Here is a 20,132-nt window from a genome sequence, read left to right as displayed (position 1 = left end):
AAAGGGAGAAAGAAGTTTGGGAGAGAAGAGACAGCATCTGGCTATAATACTGTTGGCCTGTAAGAGCAGGAAAGAGTCAGCAAAAAAGAAAAGAGAGAGAGAGAGAGAGAGAGAGAGAGAGAGAGAGAGAGCATGAGAGCACGAGAGCAGGAAGACATCTGCTTTTGCTCTGTTTTATGTCTCATATCATAAGTCCTTTGTGAAGCTTTTCAATCGCAGAGCAAACTGGTCTAAGAACAAAACTTAACATACAGGACATCAGGCGGGCATCAAAGTGTGTGGAAAGATAACCCGACCTGAGGTCTGGCTCACCGGATGCACAGTGCTGGGAAGTGTGCCGGATGTCAGGCCATCTTTTTTATAAGGCTGCTGCATCTGGAGTTTAGCGCTGCCCAAGACAAACAAGTCAAAGCTATGATGCCTATAATGTAAGCACTGATGATAACACTGTCATAGAGGTGTTAATTAAATTATTCAATTATGTTTTAGCAGTGCGGTTATAAAAAGTGGCAGTGTTGAACTGCATTACATTGAGAGGTGATTTTTATCCGGCTATTAAATCCGACGTAACACTCCTTCGAAATACAATTTCCAAGTCCAAACGCTCGGTTGAAATAAATCGGACACAACGGCCGAACATTTACGATCACCTCCAACGTCAGTTAGACATCTTTTTCATTTATAAGAAAGAGACCCGGAAATCATATTTTGAAAGGGTGTTACGTCACAACTTAGCCGGATGGTCGGCCTCCCTCATATATGCAAATAGAAGCAAAGATCACTGAACATGGAGCTGGGATAGGCAGAATTCTGGAAAAGGCCAAACAAACGCCAGAAATTGAAAATTCCACACATACATTATCCTAAGCCCCTATATATATATATATATATATATATATATATATATAGCGTAAACAGGGGCTACTGAAAATAATTACGGTAATCAAAATAGAGCAATGTGCGTTCACTTTTTGTTTGTCATAAGGGTTAATGTATCCATGTACAAATTGGATTCAACCATGAAAATGTTAATGTTAGGGAAAGACTTAGAGACCTTTGCTTTATGAATATGACATTTACCAAATGCAAGTAAAACATTGGTCATGTGACTTAAAGATCTGCTGCTACATCCAAATTCAGTGACAATATCCTTTGGCACAATTCTGAACTGGCTAAATGATGCCTACAGTCAATGCTCGCCTACTGCGACAGCACCCAGCTGTCACATAAAGCGGCCAGCACTCAATACAATTTACAGGTGAGTTATAAAAGACCCTATACAGTTGACAAAACCATGTTGTAAACATGTTTATTTTTTTATGGGTCAATGGGAATTGACTTGGTTTTGGGGCTAGCCACAAGTGGACATTTGAAAAACTGCAGTTTTGGGAAGTAAGCATTGGTTTAAATTTTTCAGCCTTGGCGGTAGCTGCTTATAGTTTTATTTTGTTTATTGTCAGACTTTCTTTTATACTCTCTTTTTGACAAATCTGTCTTCCTTTTTTGGTCAGTTGTTGCCAAGTGTAGAATAGCAACTTTTTCTGCAGGATTTTCCGTCATAGAATCAGGCTTCCACCATCTGAAGGGATGAGCACGTGCAAACTAGAGGTGGGGGGAAGAAATCGATTCTTAGATGCATCGCAATGCAGTAGTGGAGCGCCCGCCAGTCTTTGGTGTTGCACAAAAGAGAGACACAGAACAGAAATCCGATCAGTGTGTCGCATTAACTGTTCTTTTAATTAAGGGAGACTAGCAGTGCAACATTGTCTAATGTCTCAACATGGATTAACATTAATTTAGAAAGCATCAGTACAGACTGTTTTGGATTCTCTATTATTTATTTGTCAGATTTTAATTGTTCTGTAAGTTCTTTGCAATGCATGGATATATGCTGGCAAATTGACTTGTCACTTCACTTCCATTGGTTTTTATTAATACAATATATTGGAAGTAAATTGATTTTGAATCATTACTAATACTTTGCTTAAAAAAAAAGTACTAAAGAGTCACAGTGTGAAAAAATAAATTCTGTATAGCGCACACACTAAGAAAATTGATTAAGAGGTTTAGAGAATAGAGGATTTCCTGTTTGCAGCAGCATAGCAGAACCACAGGTTTACGGTGTCAGAAAGTAGTCAGGCAGCTGCTGACATTATTATACAGTAGCAATTAGACATTTCTTTTTCAGCATTTAATAGAAGTGAAAAAAACTTGGGATTATCAGCCTATTTGATTATTCTGTATTCAGACTATTCTGTCTGTTGTGAGGCCAAACACACCTTAAGTCCTGGATATGGCAGGTCTCTGTGCTCTCAAGATCCTGCTGCTCTGGGCATGCATCATCATAAAAGCAGACTGTAAGTAACCATCTTCAATGTCAGGCTCATGGGCTGTTAATTTTTTATTTTAGTATATAGTAAGTCGTAATAATATATTGAAAATACGAAAATGTAATGCAGATGAGTATAGTTTACAGTCCGCTCTCAAAACATCTGAAATTACTTTCATCCTAGAACATCACTCTCAAGAACACGTCTTTCCTGTGACTTTAAATTGACTAATTTACAGTACAGTGCTAATTATTTAACATATAAAGGGTTTCTGCAGTCAGCAGCTACATCTGCCTCTGTCTACTTTGTAGTTTAGTAGAAAGAGTCTATGGCTAAAGAACAGTCCGCGGGTGGTTGATACAATACATGCATTATCTGTACATATAAGGTGCTTTAGAAAAGAATTGGTGAACACGTGTTTGGTTTTTGCTTTGTCTAACCCTCAGAAACTGCATTATCTTTTCCAATTATGAATTTAAACTCAACATCACAAGCTCTATTAAAAGTAAGTACCTCTTGAACATTAAAGACAGAAAATATTAAATCTTCAAGCATTCTGCTCAAGCTTCTCAAAGACCAGACTATCTGCGCATTCAAGAAAACATTTCCACAATCCACCAAGATAGATAAGAGATAAGTCAGCCATAATGATGATTGTCATAAAGTCATAAAGACTGAAGAAGTAGTTGTTTGAAGTGTTGTGAGACGAGTTTCACCACTAAACACAGTTCATATTTCCTGTATGTCAAATTAACCACATTTTAAAACTCAACTCAAAACTCAGAGCAGATTGTGGTCAGTGGCTGTTCATTTCCAGTAGATGACTGAACACAACATGGTTCATTAACACGAGCTGGGGTCTTACTCCCAAGACGGAAGACTGCATTCAAAGAGAAAAAATACATTGCACATAATACACTGATATAATTGCAAAACTCTTCAAAAGTATTAAAACTGATTTCACTGACATTTCGGAAATGTATAGGACCGTGATAAGACTGTCATTCATATAAGTTATAAGCACGGTAAAACAGCATGCTGCCCATAGTCACTACTGCTCCTCCTGCAACCAAAAGAAAACGGTCTCTCTGCCTCCAATCACCACGTCCAACACCACAGTGACTCTTCCCACCGAAGGTTGGACTTTTCTCCTTTACCTCCATTTGTTCTTCTATTGGGCTGTGATGTTAATCTTATTGACAACAGTGGGTTACCAGAAGTTCCTGAAATACAGACAGTTGCTTCACTTGCAACTTGCTTCGGAAAAGTATATTTCAAAGTTTTATAATCATATATTAATGTTTTGTTGTCTCCTTTTCTTAAATCACTTGAATGTGCTCTCCAGTCACAACACACGCCCCTCCACCTGCACAGTGTAAGTATCAGTGTTATTGTACAAAATATAATGCAGGTCACCTTAACACTCATTTTAACAAATTATTTATCATATTGATTTCCTGTAATTATCTCAAGCTATTACATTAGATTTATACAGTTAGTCTAAGATAGAAAAAATGTCATCAGGTGGTTTATAGTAACTTTGTGATGTTATGACTCTGTTGATCTCGTGTGCAGGTTCTTACACTGTCACACAGATCAAGTTTGGCCTCAGGATTGACATGCTTGACAATGTTACCACTGGAAACTACACCATAAACATTAAAGAAGGAGGACGACCAGGGACTGGAAAAAATGTAACTGTTCAGTTCTCCAGGCAAGACTCAGAACATCCAATCAAGAACCTGAAGCCCTGTACTGAGTATGAGCATCATGTGACATTTGTTGATGGCAAAGAAACACCCTGTAACCGCCTTGAAAATAAAACCATGACAACTGGGATGAGTGAGTGAAATTAATTCATACTGTTGAATTTCATCTTCTTTAAATTTAAGAAATCAGACAAACACACATATTTGAACATTTCATTTCACTTGTGTATTTCAGATAAACTTGACGTTACAGATGGCAGCTGCATGCCTAAATATGTTTGTTACCGGAGTGATTGGGACATCAGCTCTTTTCTATCGACACGTTCAGTTCAGCCATGCAAAAGTGACGCAAGACAGTTCTGTATCAAACCTGATTACGATGACATTTGCAAAGATTTGACGACAAGATTCTCTTCAGAAAACTGTTTGGGTTCCTTTAACCTCACCAAAAGCATCGGTGTTGGTATGTACAGCAAAGTCCTGTTTAACGGCATGTGGTGTAGATCAGAGTTCATCATGTTTAATGTGTGTGCCGCTTTCTTTTTTCTACAGATTTCTTAAATCCAAGTGAAATATATCAGAAACCACCAAATGAACTTCCTGCAACAATAGATCCAGATTTACCTCCAAACTGCAACAATCTCACCATTGACTACACCTGTCAGGGTAAGTGGAAAGAGACCAACATTGTGAACTGATTTACATGGAAATAGGTAGTGATCTTTTGCAGTAAATGCTCACTCTATAGTAACACTAACAGACATGACGATGAAAACCAATTTTTCTTAAAGCAACATTATGTAAGAATTTGTGTTTTTTGCAATATGGCGACCCTACATTTACACTGCTGTAGTAAATATAGTCAGCTGTACAGGTGCAATTCTATGATAACATTACTCATGATCAAAAACTAGAGAGTTGACAACTTTGCTAACATCAAACAAGCAAAATATCAAGCAAGTGCAACAACGCAAGACACACCAGCTAATATTACTTACTGTGCCAGTCCGACAGCAAGATGACCAGCTCAGCGTCTCTTTTGCAGCATTTTATTTCATGAATCTCCCGCCAACAACTAAAAGCCAGTCAGAGATTTACTCTAGTCCTTTGCTTTTCTCTTCTTTAAGCCCTATTCACTCATGCACTGTAAACCTATTAACCCAGAGGACCTATCTAGACATTAACCCAGAGGAGCTGTATGTCACAGCTGAAATGTCCAAATCAGTCGGATTGAACATCAAATGGACTTCAACCTGTACGCTCCATACAAAGGATGATGATGATGGCGTCTCTGTCATACGGTTCACGTGAAACTGAAAGAAAACAAACATCCAAGAGTGAAGAAGAAGGGTCATTTACTGAAGTCGCCAACAAAAATGTCTTCAGACAAACTAAGGAAGCCCTAAGAGACTTTGTTATTTATGACCAAATTAAGAACCGGTTATGTGGCTGCAGTGTTATCATTGTCATGTCCAGCCTCCAGGCGCCAGCCCTCACCTAAACAAAACAGAGAATATCCAGTTAGTGAGAACGTGTCTGATACAGACAATCTCCTGTCGTGTGCTACATGTGTGAAAGAACAACTTCACATCTAATTTGTTGGACATTGTCCTGAGAGCATTTGAGAAAATACAGAAAATATGCCTTTAGCTTCCAACATCAACGTCCTCTTTACTGAACCCAGTACCACTGCCCACTTGCCCGGTTCTGTGATTTTGAAGCTTTAAGGTAAAGTAGTTGCATAATGTGGCTTTAAAACTGAATCAGAATTTTCTTTTGGTGTAAGAGAAAGTTATTTCTGAATGTGTCCACATTTGAATCTGATCTTAACCCAAAAGGTAAGTGCTGATTAGTGCAGAGATACACCAATTACTGTAGAAATGATGTCATCCTCATGTCTCCTCAGAATACGGCAAACTCAATGACTCCAAGAAACTGTTTGACCTGGAGCCCTTCACAGAGTACAGCTGTACCGGTCAGATCAAGAACAACAACCAAACAACTAATCACACAACAGCTATAAAGTTCAGGGTTGACTGTGGTAAGTTCATATTCACTTTATCTCAGTGCAATAATAAGAAAGATGAAGGTAACTAGAGCTCCAGATCAGTGTTACTGATGTCTGATGTGTTCCAACAGAGCTTGAAATAATATTTACAAAGAAGACTCCAACAAATACCTCCATTGATCTGAGATGGAGAACTTACAGTGAGAACTGTAGACGTGTCCTTCCTCATCTACAGCTTTCTTATGACTGCAGTTGTGGCTCTACTCACTCCGATCAGAAACACAGCAGTGAGTACAATTATTTAGATTTACAAGAATGATCTTTTGGAAGTCTTTGGAGACCATTTTACTGGTCAGTTTACATAAATACTGAAATAAACTGTGGACATTTGAATCCTCCATGGCTCTACAGTGCTCCATGCTAAGCATTTAGTTTGCTGAATGGTAGTAGGTGTAATTAAGCTGAGATTGGTTGAGAAGATGTGACACGACATAAAATATGATACAGAGTTTCCATAAGAAGTAAACAAGGTCAGAAAAAACTGTACCTTGCCTCACGCTCAATGTTAGCTGGGACCCTGTGAGCCTGTTAGGGACAAGTGGTTGAAGAAAATGGATGGTTAGATTTTTTTTTTTTTTTAATGTTATGATTTGGTTATAATGAGTAAATCTGTGACGTGGTTACGTACTTAGTTATGTTGGTTTACTCAAAATAAGCCTTTGGTATCACACGGGACATGAGCAATGATTGCTTGGATGTAAATCCTTGGTGTCTTTTGGTCCCATCCATCCCGACCATCTCCTCCCTCTGAGGACTTTGAACTAGGCCAATGACACTTGATTGATTGAGTAATTGATCGATTGATTCATTAATTGATTCATTGATTGATATCCATTTTCTTGTTACTTCATGAGTAACTTGACCAACAAAACAATCAGCTGTTGTATATTGCTGTTATTTTGTGTTCACTGTCTTGTTATTCAGTCTAACAACCAAACAACTCATGAAACTGTGCTGCACTTCCAGCTAACAACAATCCAACAGGAGGAACTTGTAATATCACCGGACTGAAACCATTCACCGACTACACCTGTAAAGTCCAACCAAGATATAACAACAGGATAGTCACCAAACCAACGCATGTTAAAGTCAGGACTGATAGTCGAAGTAAGTGTCTGAAAATGTAACTTTTGGGAAAGATTACATTACACATCTGTATGATATGAAGCAAACCTACAGACCCCTCACACAACTTCCACCATCACAAACTGTAACTGCTTTCTGGGATAAAGGGATTAACACAAAGATCAATTTAAAAGGCAAATTTAACAAATTTTTTTGTATCACTATTGGCAGCCAATACAGCAGCACACAACTGATGCTAATCAGTGTTAAAACTGTTGTTATAGCAAACTAAGACAGTGTTTTAAAGTGTGTCAGTATAAAATCCATAAATATGTTATTTTTCTTACAGTACCAGATGATATTATTCCACTGGATGTGAAGGTTCCAGAGAATAACGTGATCAGAGTGACCTGTGCTGCTGGAAAACGTCTTAATGGACCTTTGTACCTTCGTAATTTCTTTGCACGTCTTTATCATAATGGTGCTCTTGTGAAGAAGCTGGAAAATAAAACATGCGAGTTTGAATTCAAAGATCTAAGCTACTTGACAGAATACAAACTGGAGGTTTGTATAATCCTAATTATTATTATTTCAACTTTATTCCTCATTTTTTGCAGCTTTCTTAGCTGAACTTTTGAATTTCCTTTGGTGAAAATGTTCTCTGTAAAGACATTTTCAAAATCAGTCAAATCAATGTACTGTACAGACTAAATGTAAGTTTTCATACTATGTTTAGTCTTTGATGACAAAGGACTCCTGTTTTTATGCCTCTGTGCCATCTGAGCCGTGGCTGGAGGCATTATGTTTTCGGTTTGTCCGTCTCACTCTTGTGAACAATCTCTTCAGGAGCCCCTGGAGGGAAGGTCTTTAAATTTGGCACAAATGTTCATTTGGACTCAAGGATGAACTGATTACATCTTGATTTTAGAGGTGCAGGTCAACCTTAATGTGACATCATAATGTTTCTAGTCATTATTCGATGCCATTACTCAGGAACAGAAGGGGATATTTGGTCGGATACTGAATTGGTGACACTAATCTTGAAACTGTGGTTCCGGGTCCAAACACTCCGATGAAACAAAACAGACAACAACAGCCGAACATGTGAACAATTTGGATCAGCTTTGTAGTCAGTTAGACATTTTTTCATCGATAAGAAAGAGGTAAAATGACAATGACGTTGTTTTAAAAAAACTCAGATCGGTTCAAACAAAGGGGAACAGAGCACTGTGGTGTTGCAGAAGTACGAGGCTTGGACCGGCTTGAACCCGGATATCATATTTTGAAAGGGCGCTACGTCACATCTTAACATCCAGATTGATCTTCTGTGCTGTCGGGTTCAAGATCTGTATGAAGCATCCACGTTTGTCAATAAATCCCTTCAGTACATATATTATATGAAAGTCTGGACAGTTTAGTTGTAAACTGCAAAATGACTGGTTGGCGAAGGCATACCAGTTGTATACAGTAGTAGGCCGTTATTCTAGTATATTTAAATTCTATTATATTTTAGGAAAAGACATTAGTCCCATGTGCCGAAAGACTAAATATAGTATGATAAGAAGTTGAGTTGAGTATTAAAGTTATGCACACGCAGTGTAAAAAATGTTTTACAAAATCAAAATCATATGGAAGATATTTAATAAACACAATATTCACATTCAGATTTTCCAAAATCCTTTACTATTACTATTGATGAAAGTTTTGAAAAATGTAATTGTTTTTGAAAATGATATCCTCCTTTTGTATTTGATGTCAGCAACATGTTTCAAAACAGTTGACTCGTCAGACCACAGGACACTTTTCCACTTCCCCTCAGTCCGTCTTAAATGAGCGCGGGCCCAGAGACGGCGACAGCGTTTCTGGATCTGGTTTATATTCGGCTTCCTCTTTGCATGCTAGAGTTTCAGCTGTAATTGGTGGATTCAGATGGACTGTGTTAATGTTTTTTAGTGTTGCTGAACTCATGCAGTGATGTCCACTACAGAATCTGTCTGTTTTTAATGCAGTGACTTCTGACGGACGGAAGATCTCCACCAACCAAGATTGGTTTCCAGTCTTGCCTCTTGTGTACAGAGATTTCGTCAGATTCTCTGAATCTTTTAATGATATTATGGACTGTAGACGATGAATACCCAAATTATTAACCATTTTACATTGAGAAACACTATTGTTAAATTGTTACTCTATTTGTCAGTGCAGTCTTTCACAGAGTGGTGAACCTCTTCCCATCTGTACTTCAGAAACACTCGGCCTGTCTGGATGCTCTTTTAATACCCAGTCATGTTACTAATATGTTGCCAGTTAACCTCATTAATGGAGAGATGTTCCAGCAGGTGTTTTCTTTTAGCATTTCACAACTTTTACACTCTTTTTGTTGTCACAACTCTTTTAGAAACATGTTGCTGGCATTAAAATGGGCGTATAAATTATTTCTATTTTCAATGTTTCTATTTACATTTTACACAGCGCCCCAACCAACTGGTCCCAACTTGTTTTAAGCCCTCCTTCCTTAAAATAGTCTTACCTCGTTGGCTTATGAGAAATATATGGTGCACCTTAACGGTAGTTCTCATGGCGATGGTCAGGTGAGGGGCGATCTACTCTAATGAGCCTGCATTTGACATATAGGGAAGCCCAATCTGAATGGATTGTTGAGTCCTGTGTTTTCTGATTCAGGCAGCTCACAAAAACTGATTGGTCGTCTTATTTCAGTCTGTGGGTTGGTAAGCGCTCCAGAAACACAACTGAACTTAATTAATTAATTTTAAAAGTGCATTTTTCACATGTCCCCCTTAAGTGCTGGACATGTCCAAATGTATGTAGGATAGAAGCAGTATTCCCTTCACAACTCTAGCATAATTATGATTTTTCATGTGATATAAAAACATTTAAAGTTGTTCTGTTCATACCAGATTTCAAGACTTTAGACAAATTGAATTTCATACTGAATTTAACGTCTTTGGCCATGGATTAAGATTTTTTTCTTTCTTTTCAGGTGACTGTTTTCAACGGAGAACTTGAGAGCAATCCCAGGAAAGAAACTGTCACCACTTCCTGTATGTGCTGCTTTAATTAATGCCACACATTTATCACATCTATCTCTATACACTGCATCTTTAACATAAATGTCACCACTTGAACTTGTTATATCACCGGACTGAAACCGTTCACCAACTACACCTGTAAAGTCCAACCCTAATATAACTAGAAAGTCACCAAACCAACCGATGTTAAAGTCATGACTGATGGAAGTGGCTGAAAATGTAACTTTTGGAAAAGATTAAATTAAACATCTGTATGATACGAAACAACCTACAGAACCCTCACACAACGTCCACCATCACAAACTGTAAAAGTGTCAGCTTTCATGTGATTTGAAAAATTAAAGTTGTTCTGTTAGTTTGTCCATACACGATCTCAAGACCAGGGGTGTCAAACATACGGCCCGTGGGCCAGAACCAGCCGGCCAAAAGGTCCAATCTGGCCCAAGGGATGACTTTGCAAAGTTTAAACATTAGCAACTGAAATGCAATTTTTCAATAAAAGTGCTGGAGCTGCTGGTGTTCTTTTGCTGTCAGGTGGACTCTTATTTATGAGGATGGACGTACTAAACCAAACCAGGACCTTTGAACTATTCCTAACCAAGTGGTTGTCATGCCGAACCCTAACCGTCCCCTTTTGTCGGCTAACATCGGCCATGTGACGGTGTTCTTGGTGCAGACACCAATAATAAGCATGCGAGATCTATGATCAGGCCCAAAATCAGGCCTGACCCTGCAGGAACCCGCTGTCCAAACCCAACTCGCCCGAACCACGGCAGCAGTTTTGGGCCAAAACTCAATTTGAATTTAACTTTAAATGTCAAATTAAATCTAGATTTCATAATATTTAGGATTATAAGAGGCTTCATGATCGCACTAAAACAATAAGAAAAATTCTAGGTTATTTGGGGTTATGCTGTGACTTTACTGGCCCGGCCCACTTGATCCATTTGGGCTGTTGTGGCCCCTTAACTAAAATGACTTTGACACCCCTGCTTCAGACCAATAAGAACAAATGCTGTGGCATTTTTCCACATCATGCTAAATAAAGTCGGACACAAATTAAGGGATGTTGTGAGAGCAAGCCCAGGAGAGAAACCTTCACCACTTACTGTACGGGCTGTATTAATTCATTAATAGCATAAATTCTCTTTGTTCGAGCGATCGACAGACAGTACACAATCAATTTTGATTAGCTGTATCTTAAACATTTGTATCTTTGACAAATTGTTATAACTGTCATTTTACAGACAATGAAAAAACTCGCTTTATTTGTCGGATCGTCGTCTTCTTCATCGTCATCACATCTATGACCTTGGGTTTTTTGGTCTACAAGTTCTACGTTCTGAGGAGCAGACGGTCCAGAAAGTAAAGATCACTTTACTTCCTGCATTAGTTCTAAAGTCACGTTGTTTCTGGTTGTTTTACAATTGTTATAGTTCAGTTACATTTACAGTACAGGAACAGCTGCTGCAGCTGAACTCAATTCTTGAATAAAGTTAATAAATTAAATATGTCCAAAGTTTAATGTTTCTTCAACACTTTTTATACTTACATAATGTATATACTATATAATCACAATTCTATATTATTATAATTCTACATAAATGCCATTCAACACATCCAATTTTCACTTTTTTTCCTCTCCACAGTGATATAAATGGAGAAGTGATGCTTGAACCAAGTGAGTAGATTCTAGCTTTTCTTGTTTTTCCCACAATAGACTTTAAGTAACATACAGTAATCCCTTTTAGCTACCTGCCCCCTCCCCTAGTGAGGATGTTAGATGACTAAGGCATCCATTGGTAACAATGTCGTGTGCTTGTCAGGAAGGGTTTAACTAACACTGAGATAACGATTACAGCACAACAGTATTTCTGCACAACTACTCCAAATTATAACAATTTGTAGTTTAAAAATGTTTTAAACAAAAGCTTCTTATGTGTTTACTTTATCTATAAAGTGCACTTATTGTCCTGTTTTTCCTGCTGTAGTTTATGCTAATGTAGCACAATCTGACACACGCTGATGAAGAAAGAACTGATGGAGCTGCAAACCAAATCATCGTTTACTCTTATTACTTTGTTTTGTATGCTTTTGATTGGCAATGATCTTTTTTTAAGAAAAGATGAAATAGATTGCTATTGCCTCTCTTGACAGAGCTCCAATATATTTTTTTGTTGGATAATACACACTTTTTCTGATGTTTGCAACAAGTGGAACAGTTTTTTTCTCATTAAACTTTGAATGTTTATTGTTTAATGATTATTGTTGTTTATTGTCTGACTATCTGCAGCAAGATTTTGTTGCGTCGATAGTGTCTGAACCGTACAAGATAGTCACAAAACATTACGAGGTCTGAGTAAGAGCGCTGGAATCAGGAGTTGGAATTAGGGAAGGAGCCATTGCCTCCACACACTTTATGCACCTGGTTCGATTCGGTGTTGCAGCTGTCGTCTCATCGCAAGATGGTCTCCAGTTTATTTCTGAATTTCTTGGCAATATAGTGACAAGATCTGAAACTCACTGAAACACGGGAAGAGCTCGAAGCACTCACTCTAATATCCAAAAGAATTTTGAAAGCTTTATTGCATTTAGTTAGCATACAGGGTGTTTGTGATGAGGGTCTTTCATTCGACATGAAATGATCAGAAAACAACCAAAACAATAAATATTAATTGCAATATTAGACTTTCTGGAAACCCCCTGGACTCTTCAATACTAACTTTAGAGGGCCTGTGGTAAACTGAGCCAAGGTAAAAAATAAAAAAAAAAGGCTGGGACACAGTACAAGCACTGTAATGTCACATAAAAGGCCATAACCCTGTCTGTTATAAACATTCTGGACTTTGCAGCACATACTGTATTTTCTTTACTAACAAGGCGATGAATAAAAGCAAGATATATGCATCTAGTTACTGACTATGGTGCTAAATACTGCCAATTTATTTACTTCTGTACAACATCAAGACTCGGTATTTGTGACGTGCTTTAAATACTCAAATGTTTTGGTGCTATACAGATGCTCTTGTTTAGAGGATGTAGATAAAATATAAACAGCACTGAAGAAGATGAGAAACTTTCATCAGCACACAAACAAATATATTCTGTTGACCAAAACAAAATAACTTACATTTTCTTGCATCTATAAGCTTTGAATTTGTATGTAACATGTTAATAGTATTGAATGATTAATTAAAAAAACAACAGGACAAACATGGGCATACATGTACAATAATTTCAATGAGCAGTAAACGGGCTATTTGATAACGAGGCCATAAGACACTGAAATGAAGCATTATCGACTATTGTTTACTCACGTTACCTTTCATGTGGTATTGTCATTATGTAAACCAGTGGTAGTCAGTGTAGGTCATTTGCGACCCACTGGTGTAAACCTATTCACTGTAAAAAGAAAAAAGAAAAAAAGAAAAGAAAGAAAAAAATACATATATACCACTATTTCCTTTCTCCAAATGAATAAAGGGTTGAAACCCTACATTATCAAATCTTTGGAACTAGTACAACAAAATGAGTCCCAATGATGCTTGTTTTTCTTTTCAGTTAAACTCTTTGATATGCTGTATATATATATATATATATATATATATAAACTGCTCTCTATGTGTGACTTCTCTCTTTGGTAGCTCAGCTGAGGACATAAGTAAGGTAGGCACGCTGTGATTTACTCATGACATGGACGGCTTCACAGGGCGAGGATCTGCGTTCTCTTCAACATATTTGTTCCTTAACAAGACAACTGCACTGCAAACTTACACAGCAACATTAACAATCACATCTGCGCACATATACAAACTTTCTGGTGGGTCAAATGCAGCCACTGGAGCATGAAGGAGAACTTAGATTAGACTTAGATTTTTTTTCTTTTTTTTTTTACATGTCTTCATTGTGATTTTAAAAAAATACCATGCTTAAGTTGAACCAAGGAGAAAATCTTTTGATGTCAGTGACTAGGGTAAACAGCAGACGTGAAAGTGATTTTCTAACAGCTTCTACCACTCCTTCTGGGCTGTCAAAACTGAGACATTCTGAATTTTTCAAAGACAATATATAGGTGTCAAAATGACTTACATTCAAGGTGTTGTGGAGACATTTGCCCATGTTCTCCCCCCCAGCACGGCTGTAGTCTTCCCTCTACATGATACTTCCTTTCCTAATACATTCATTAGACATGATCACCTGGCCAGCGTTCCAGCACCAGGGTAAAAAGTGCAACACAACAATGTTTCGCCCATCAATAACACACTATCATGTCTCAGTTTTGCAATTGAGTGAAAAATTCTTCAATTAAATTTTACTTTACAATTGTTAATAAAGTTTTCATGGTCATTTTTGTGCAATTTGCTGACTGTTAGGGGTATGACGAGATATCGTCCCACGAGATCTGGCGATATTAAAACGTGACAATATTTCTCGTCAAGGAGAAAAGTTGTCTTGCGGTCTCAATGTGGATAGTGTAAGGGGATAAACGGCAACAGAGTGACAGATAAGACACCAACAATATTTAAGCACTGTAAGAAGATTGTGCCGTCAGCACCGTAACACAACACGTAACACGACGTGGGCCCCTACAGCATCTTTAACATCAGGCTACAAATTCTGGGGTCATCGGTGGCACCTGATGGACCCTAAGCCTCCATATGTGATGAGTTGGGAGACAGACGATCTCTGCCGTCTGTCAGCAGCTCCTGAGCTGAGTGAGAGTGGCTGGATAACCGGCCTTCAGCTGGTGACAGAGAAATTTAGTAAACAAAAGTAGTTTTCACGTGGCTACATGGGAAGAAATCAACAGTGTTTAACTGATTCATTGACTTTATTTCCCGACCCAGCGAGCGAAGCAGATGAGGCATGCAGACTGAGCTGATCAGTCATTGTAGATACGGTTCATATGTTAAATAAGAATGAGCACATATGAGAAAACGCGAGTTGGGGTTGATATATTTAATAAAATGAAAACATATCTGTTCTGTGCGAGGAGTGTGGCAGTCATCACAATGCTTCAAAGTCACAATGCTTCAAAGAAGGCGTAAGCAAAGACTGTACCCCGTTGACAGACGGGGGGCGGGGCCCTTTTGGACGGCGATACCCCCCCCCCCACCCCGCGCGCCTTGCAGTGTCCCGGGGGGGGGGGGTTGTTACATTTTACTTTAAGTGAGTGCCATACACTGCCGCTAACATGATGACTATGCAAAGACACCTGCAGCATTGCCACAGCTCTGCTAAAATCAACCACTCCTGTTAAGTAAATATTGGAAGTTAAAAATAGTTTTAAAATCTCGTCTTGTCCTCGGGAACTCAATATCCTGTATCGTCTTGTGAGCTGAGGGTCTCCTCACACCCCTACTGACTGCCAAATCATACAAGGTCATTTTTATATTCCTAATATTTGCAGTGATAACTGTTTAGAGATAAGTTAACTGCTAACTCTGTCTCTTTTTTTAAACAAATATTCCAGTACATCTGCTTTACATAGCATCTGCTGAAAAATGGCTTTACATCACTACATGAAAATAAAGCCAACGTGCATTTTAAACCCACAGCGAATAGCACATCAGTGAGTTACAATACACTGATTTTCAGTGCTGTAACATTATTGAGGTCTAAGGAATGGGAGGTCCATCTGACAAAAAAAATCTCTAACTCTATAATCATTATCCTAGTGTAGAAATGGTTTGGGTGTCAGCTTGTTATAGACTGTACCATCACATTGAAAAAAAATCTGTTACACATACTACTTATCACAAGAAGCTAAACTCTGGATTTAGTTATTGTATAAAAGCTGATTTGTTTGAGTCCAGCATTAAAAGCAAAAGAAGGGAAATGAGGAGTTCAGCAAGCTATACGTGCACGACTCTGGGCTTAGCTGCCCTGTGTCAGGTTCTGCATGTGTTTGGCAATGTCGTACACGTAGGCGATGTCCGGCCTCTTCTCCGGGTCAGGGTTGATGCACATATCTACCAAGTTCCTCAGCTGGTGGTGGTGGTGGTGGTGGTGGTGGCGGTGTTGGTGGTTGGGGGGAGAGAAATAAAACAATCAATGACAGTGTAGTGAGACCGAACTCAAAAGGAGTATGAATAAACTTAGATAAATCTTTTAATGCCCTCGAGATGAGCTCTTTCCATAATAGCAATGACAAGTAATCGAGCTGAGACAAAGACACAAGGTTGTGTTAGCGCACTAATCTCTTATTCACACACACACACACACACACACACACACACACACACACACACACACACACACACACACACACACACACACACACACACACACACACACACACACACACACACACACACACACACACACACACACACACACACACACACACACACACACACACACACACACACACACACACACACACACACACACACACACACACACACACACACACACACACACACACGCACACACACACGCACACACACACACGCGCACACACGCGCACACACACACACGCGCACACACACACACACGCCACTCCATTGCCATCCAGAGACAGCACTTACACTTGAAGCCGAGCGAAGCGGCTGATTGGAGCAGATAGATAGACAGGCTCGCAGGCGGAACAGCCACTACCATCATTAAAAAAAAAAAGAAGAGAATAAAAGATGGAGAGGAAAGGAAAAAAAACATCTACGCGAGGTCGCTATGGTAACCGTCTGCCGACTTCCTGGCCGCTGTTGCGTGGCAGCGGCTTGGACGAGTTCTCGTCAGCCACTGTGTTTGTGTGTGTGTGTGTGTGTGTGTGTGTGTGTGTGTGTGTGTGTGTGTGAGAGAGAGAGCGAGAAAGTGAGAGAAAGATGCAAATTCAGACAGTCTGAGAATTAGTCCCACAGAATGGGGGGGGGGGGGGGGGTATGTAAAATATTCATGCACTTCTTTGCATGGCGAGTGGGATGAGGGAGTGGGGGGGGGGGGGGGGTTGTAGGTGCCAGTGAACGGAGGCGTGGGGGGGAAGCATAGACGGAGATGGTTAAATGACACAACAAAGATGAGCAGCTGACAGTTTGCTGCCGATCCTTCAGGAGCATTGTTTACATCCAGACAGGCGCTGCAGGCACCCCCCTCATCTCCATCTCTCCATCGCACTGTCTCTCGCTCTATCATTCCTTCTCTCCTTCGCTTTGTCTCCCTTTCTCCTGGAAGGGGGTGACATGTGGGGCAACGCAGAAGCTCAGCATGGTGTGTGTGTGTGTGTGTGTGTGTGTGAGAGTGAGTATGTGTGTGTGTTTAAGTGTGTGTGCGCGTTTGTTTGTGTGTGGAGAAAGGGCTCTTGTAGCAAAATATACACTTGCATGATTGCTCCTGCACATACAAAAACACACACACACACACCACAGACACTACAGAGGCTTGAGACACCTCACAATTAGCCTTTATCAACCTAATGAAGTAAATACCACAGTATAATAAAGCCTCTCATCAGGGTTTACTGTTTGAGTAGAGAGACATGAATAAGGATAGCCACTTAAATCTAGCAATATAAAAATGAATTGAATATGCAGATACTCTTATAGCAGAGCAGGAGGCATCTAGATAAAAGACACAAAAGGCATGAGCAGTATGTTTCCAGGTTCTAGCTCTATATTACTAGTATGCATGTAAATACAGGTATGTATTTAATACAGTTATGCTACATAGTCAAAGTTATTTTAATGTTTTTTTACTACTGTTCCAGGAGGCCATTACTTTCCATGCACTTTAAAATGCTAATAGCTCAAATATAACAAAAATATAACTGTGTAACTAAAAATAAACGCATACTCGATGTAATAGCTTGTAATAGATCAGAGCCAGAGACTGATTTACCGGGTGTCCAATATTGGCCTAGCGCAGACATATTGGTATTGGCGTATATGTTATGCACCGTTAAGAAATTGGAAATGATGTCTATAAGTAGTTATTTCTTTAAATGGTGAGCCACTGACTGATGCTGAACATACAGTAATATACAAATAATCATGATACTGGCCACCATATTAGTAATCAGTGAATTTTCCCCCTTTAAAATCAGTATTGGCCTAAAAAATGCCATATCGGTCAAGCAAGTTTCATAGTCTGCTGATGGATCTTCCATCAGTTCAGAAAATAATAAATGAAGAAAGAAAAAATACATTGAAATGTTTAAAATATTACAGCATGGTTTCCAAACTGGTTAGCTGTGATGCTAAGAATATGACATCTAGAATTTAAATAAATAAATAGATCAATCAATTTGTTGACTCAATCATTTTGATCAATTTTTTAACACTTTTACAACAATAAAATAATAAAACATTTGAATTAAATTGAATATCTTCTGGTTTTGGACTGTATATTAGATAAAATTAAATGTTGAAGATGTCACCACAGGCTCTAGAAATGTATCCTGGGCATTTTTCACTATTTTCTGAGATTTCGCAGACGAAAAAACTTACCCATTAATGAAAAAGTATTCATAACATAATCAAAATAACTGAATTGTATCCCTAAAGTCAGTTGTGGTACAAGGGCTGGGACAATAAAAAACACTGGTGTTAATTAAATAATTAACTATCAAGCAAATGCAATAACTTACAAAGCACAGTGTCATTGCTAAATGGACGTAATGCCTGCTGTGTTTGTGCTTGTGTACTTACTATGAGTCAGTGTCTGAGTTTTTGCATGTGTGTACACTTGACTTGATGTATTTAAGAGGAAAAAGCTGAAATGTTACTGAAAAAATGCCACCCACACAAAGAGGGCATGCAAACACAAAGCCATGCGCATTCATACACACGTCACCGGCAATCAGCAATAAGGCGATCTTTAACCGCAGGCCGACTACATTACATATTTGAGCATGAGTACGTCTAGGCAGAACTACAGCAGATGATTTAACATTTAGTTAGGGAAACATGACACTCCTGCACATTTAGCTTCACCCCACTTTGTAGCATGGCCAGATGCTTTTGATATGTGCATTTAATTTTCAAACGGTTAAAATCATAGCTGGCCTTTTGATCACAGAGCAATATCATACCGTACTGTAGCTCAGACAGTTGGGTGGATTTCACTTGCATATTATAAAATTTAATTTAATAGTCAATACAAGTAAAAATCAGCGAACTGGCACAAAGAAAGCGAAACTGGCCATCACTGTTTAAAACAGTAATTAACTTAAAAGATAATAAGAACTCTCTTTGAAAGGAGGTGAGGAGTCGAGACTAGTATGAGTCCTTCTAAAACACTGAGCAGGTCCATATCTACTTACCATAGCAGTAAAAGGCAACTGTTACATTACTTACCTCCTCTGAGTAGTGATCTGAGGGAAGAGGGGGGTAGTCACACTGTTCTATCTTCTTACAAAGGGAGTAAAGGTTCATCTTATCCCCATAGAATGGACTCTGCAGGGCTGCCATCTGAAATAGAAAGATAGAAGGAAACAGGGAGAGAAATGTAGAGAGAAATGGAGTAAAGACAAGAGGATGGAGTGTGTAAGAGTAAGTAAGTAAAACCTCGGAACACACAGTCAAAACTTCAACAGGTGCAACACAGAAGACACTGTACAGTAAAACCAGAACCTGTACAGTTCACCGCTATCGAGGTATATGACTTATTGATTGAAGCAGGTGTGAGAGACAAATAAGTCAATACACTGTATGTCCAAAGTTTTGTGTAAATATCAAATCAGCGCACATTTATTTATGTTATTTGTTGAGGAATGAGCTGTGGTCTAAAATTCAAGTGAACCAAAACAGAAAAAATCTATCAGACCTTCTCTTTGCTCATGCGTTTTCCTCAAGTTTGCTAACCCTTTCTGCTGCACTGCTTCGAAAACTTATACTTATATAGAGACATAGAGTTGAGAAAGGAAGAGGAGAGAGTGAGGAGAGGGGTGCAGGCGTATGAGAGGAGAGCATTTTTCAGT

General features: G+C 38.8%; 2 protein-coding genes across 2 annotated transcripts in view; one reads left to right on the top strand and one right to left on the bottom strand.

Annotated features, from left to right (window-relative positions):
- The first annotated feature begins 2,257 nt into the window (after positions 1–2,257).
- On the top strand, positions 2,258–12,349 carry LOC310945476 (receptor-type tyrosine-protein phosphatase C-like). Its single transcript, XM_083911575.1, has 13 exons — positions 2,258–2,357; positions 3,676–3,705; positions 3,906–4,172; positions 4,275–4,502; positions 4,592–4,705; positions 5,946–6,080; positions 6,179–6,334; positions 7,074–7,214; positions 7,522–7,736; positions 10,171–10,231; positions 11,467–11,584; positions 11,869–11,900; positions 12,211–12,349. The coding sequence occupies exons 1-13, from the start codon at positions 2,294–2,296 to the stop codon at positions 12,243–12,245; spliced, it is 1,596 nt and encodes a 531-aa protein (XP_083767701.1). The 5' UTR covers positions 2,258–2,293; the 3' UTR covers positions 12,246–12,349.
- A 482-nt stretch (positions 12,350–12,831) lies between these two features.
- The window catches only part of nek7 (NIMA-related kinase 7), a 66,226-nt gene continuing 58,925 nt past the window's right edge, over positions 12,832–20,132 (bottom strand). The window contains exons 9-10 of the mRNA XM_083940312.1: positions 19,510–19,623; positions 12,832–16,207 (exon numbers count right to left, since the gene is read on the bottom strand). Of these exons, the coding sequence (XP_083796438.1) occupies positions 16,097–16,207; positions 19,510–19,623 (225 nt within the window). The 3' untranslated portion in view covers positions 12,832–16,096. The remainder of the gene's footprint in view (positions 16,208–19,509; positions 19,624–20,132) is intronic.

Source organism: Echiichthys vipera (genome assembly GCF_963691815.1).
Source record: "Echiichthys vipera genome assembly, chromosome: 3".
Classification (NCBI taxonomy): Eukaryota; Metazoa; Chordata; class Actinopteri; order Perciformes; family Trachinidae; genus Echiichthys; species Echiichthys vipera.
Note: the sequence above shows the minus strand (reverse complement) of the source record. Positions and strands in the feature narration are given on the sequence as shown.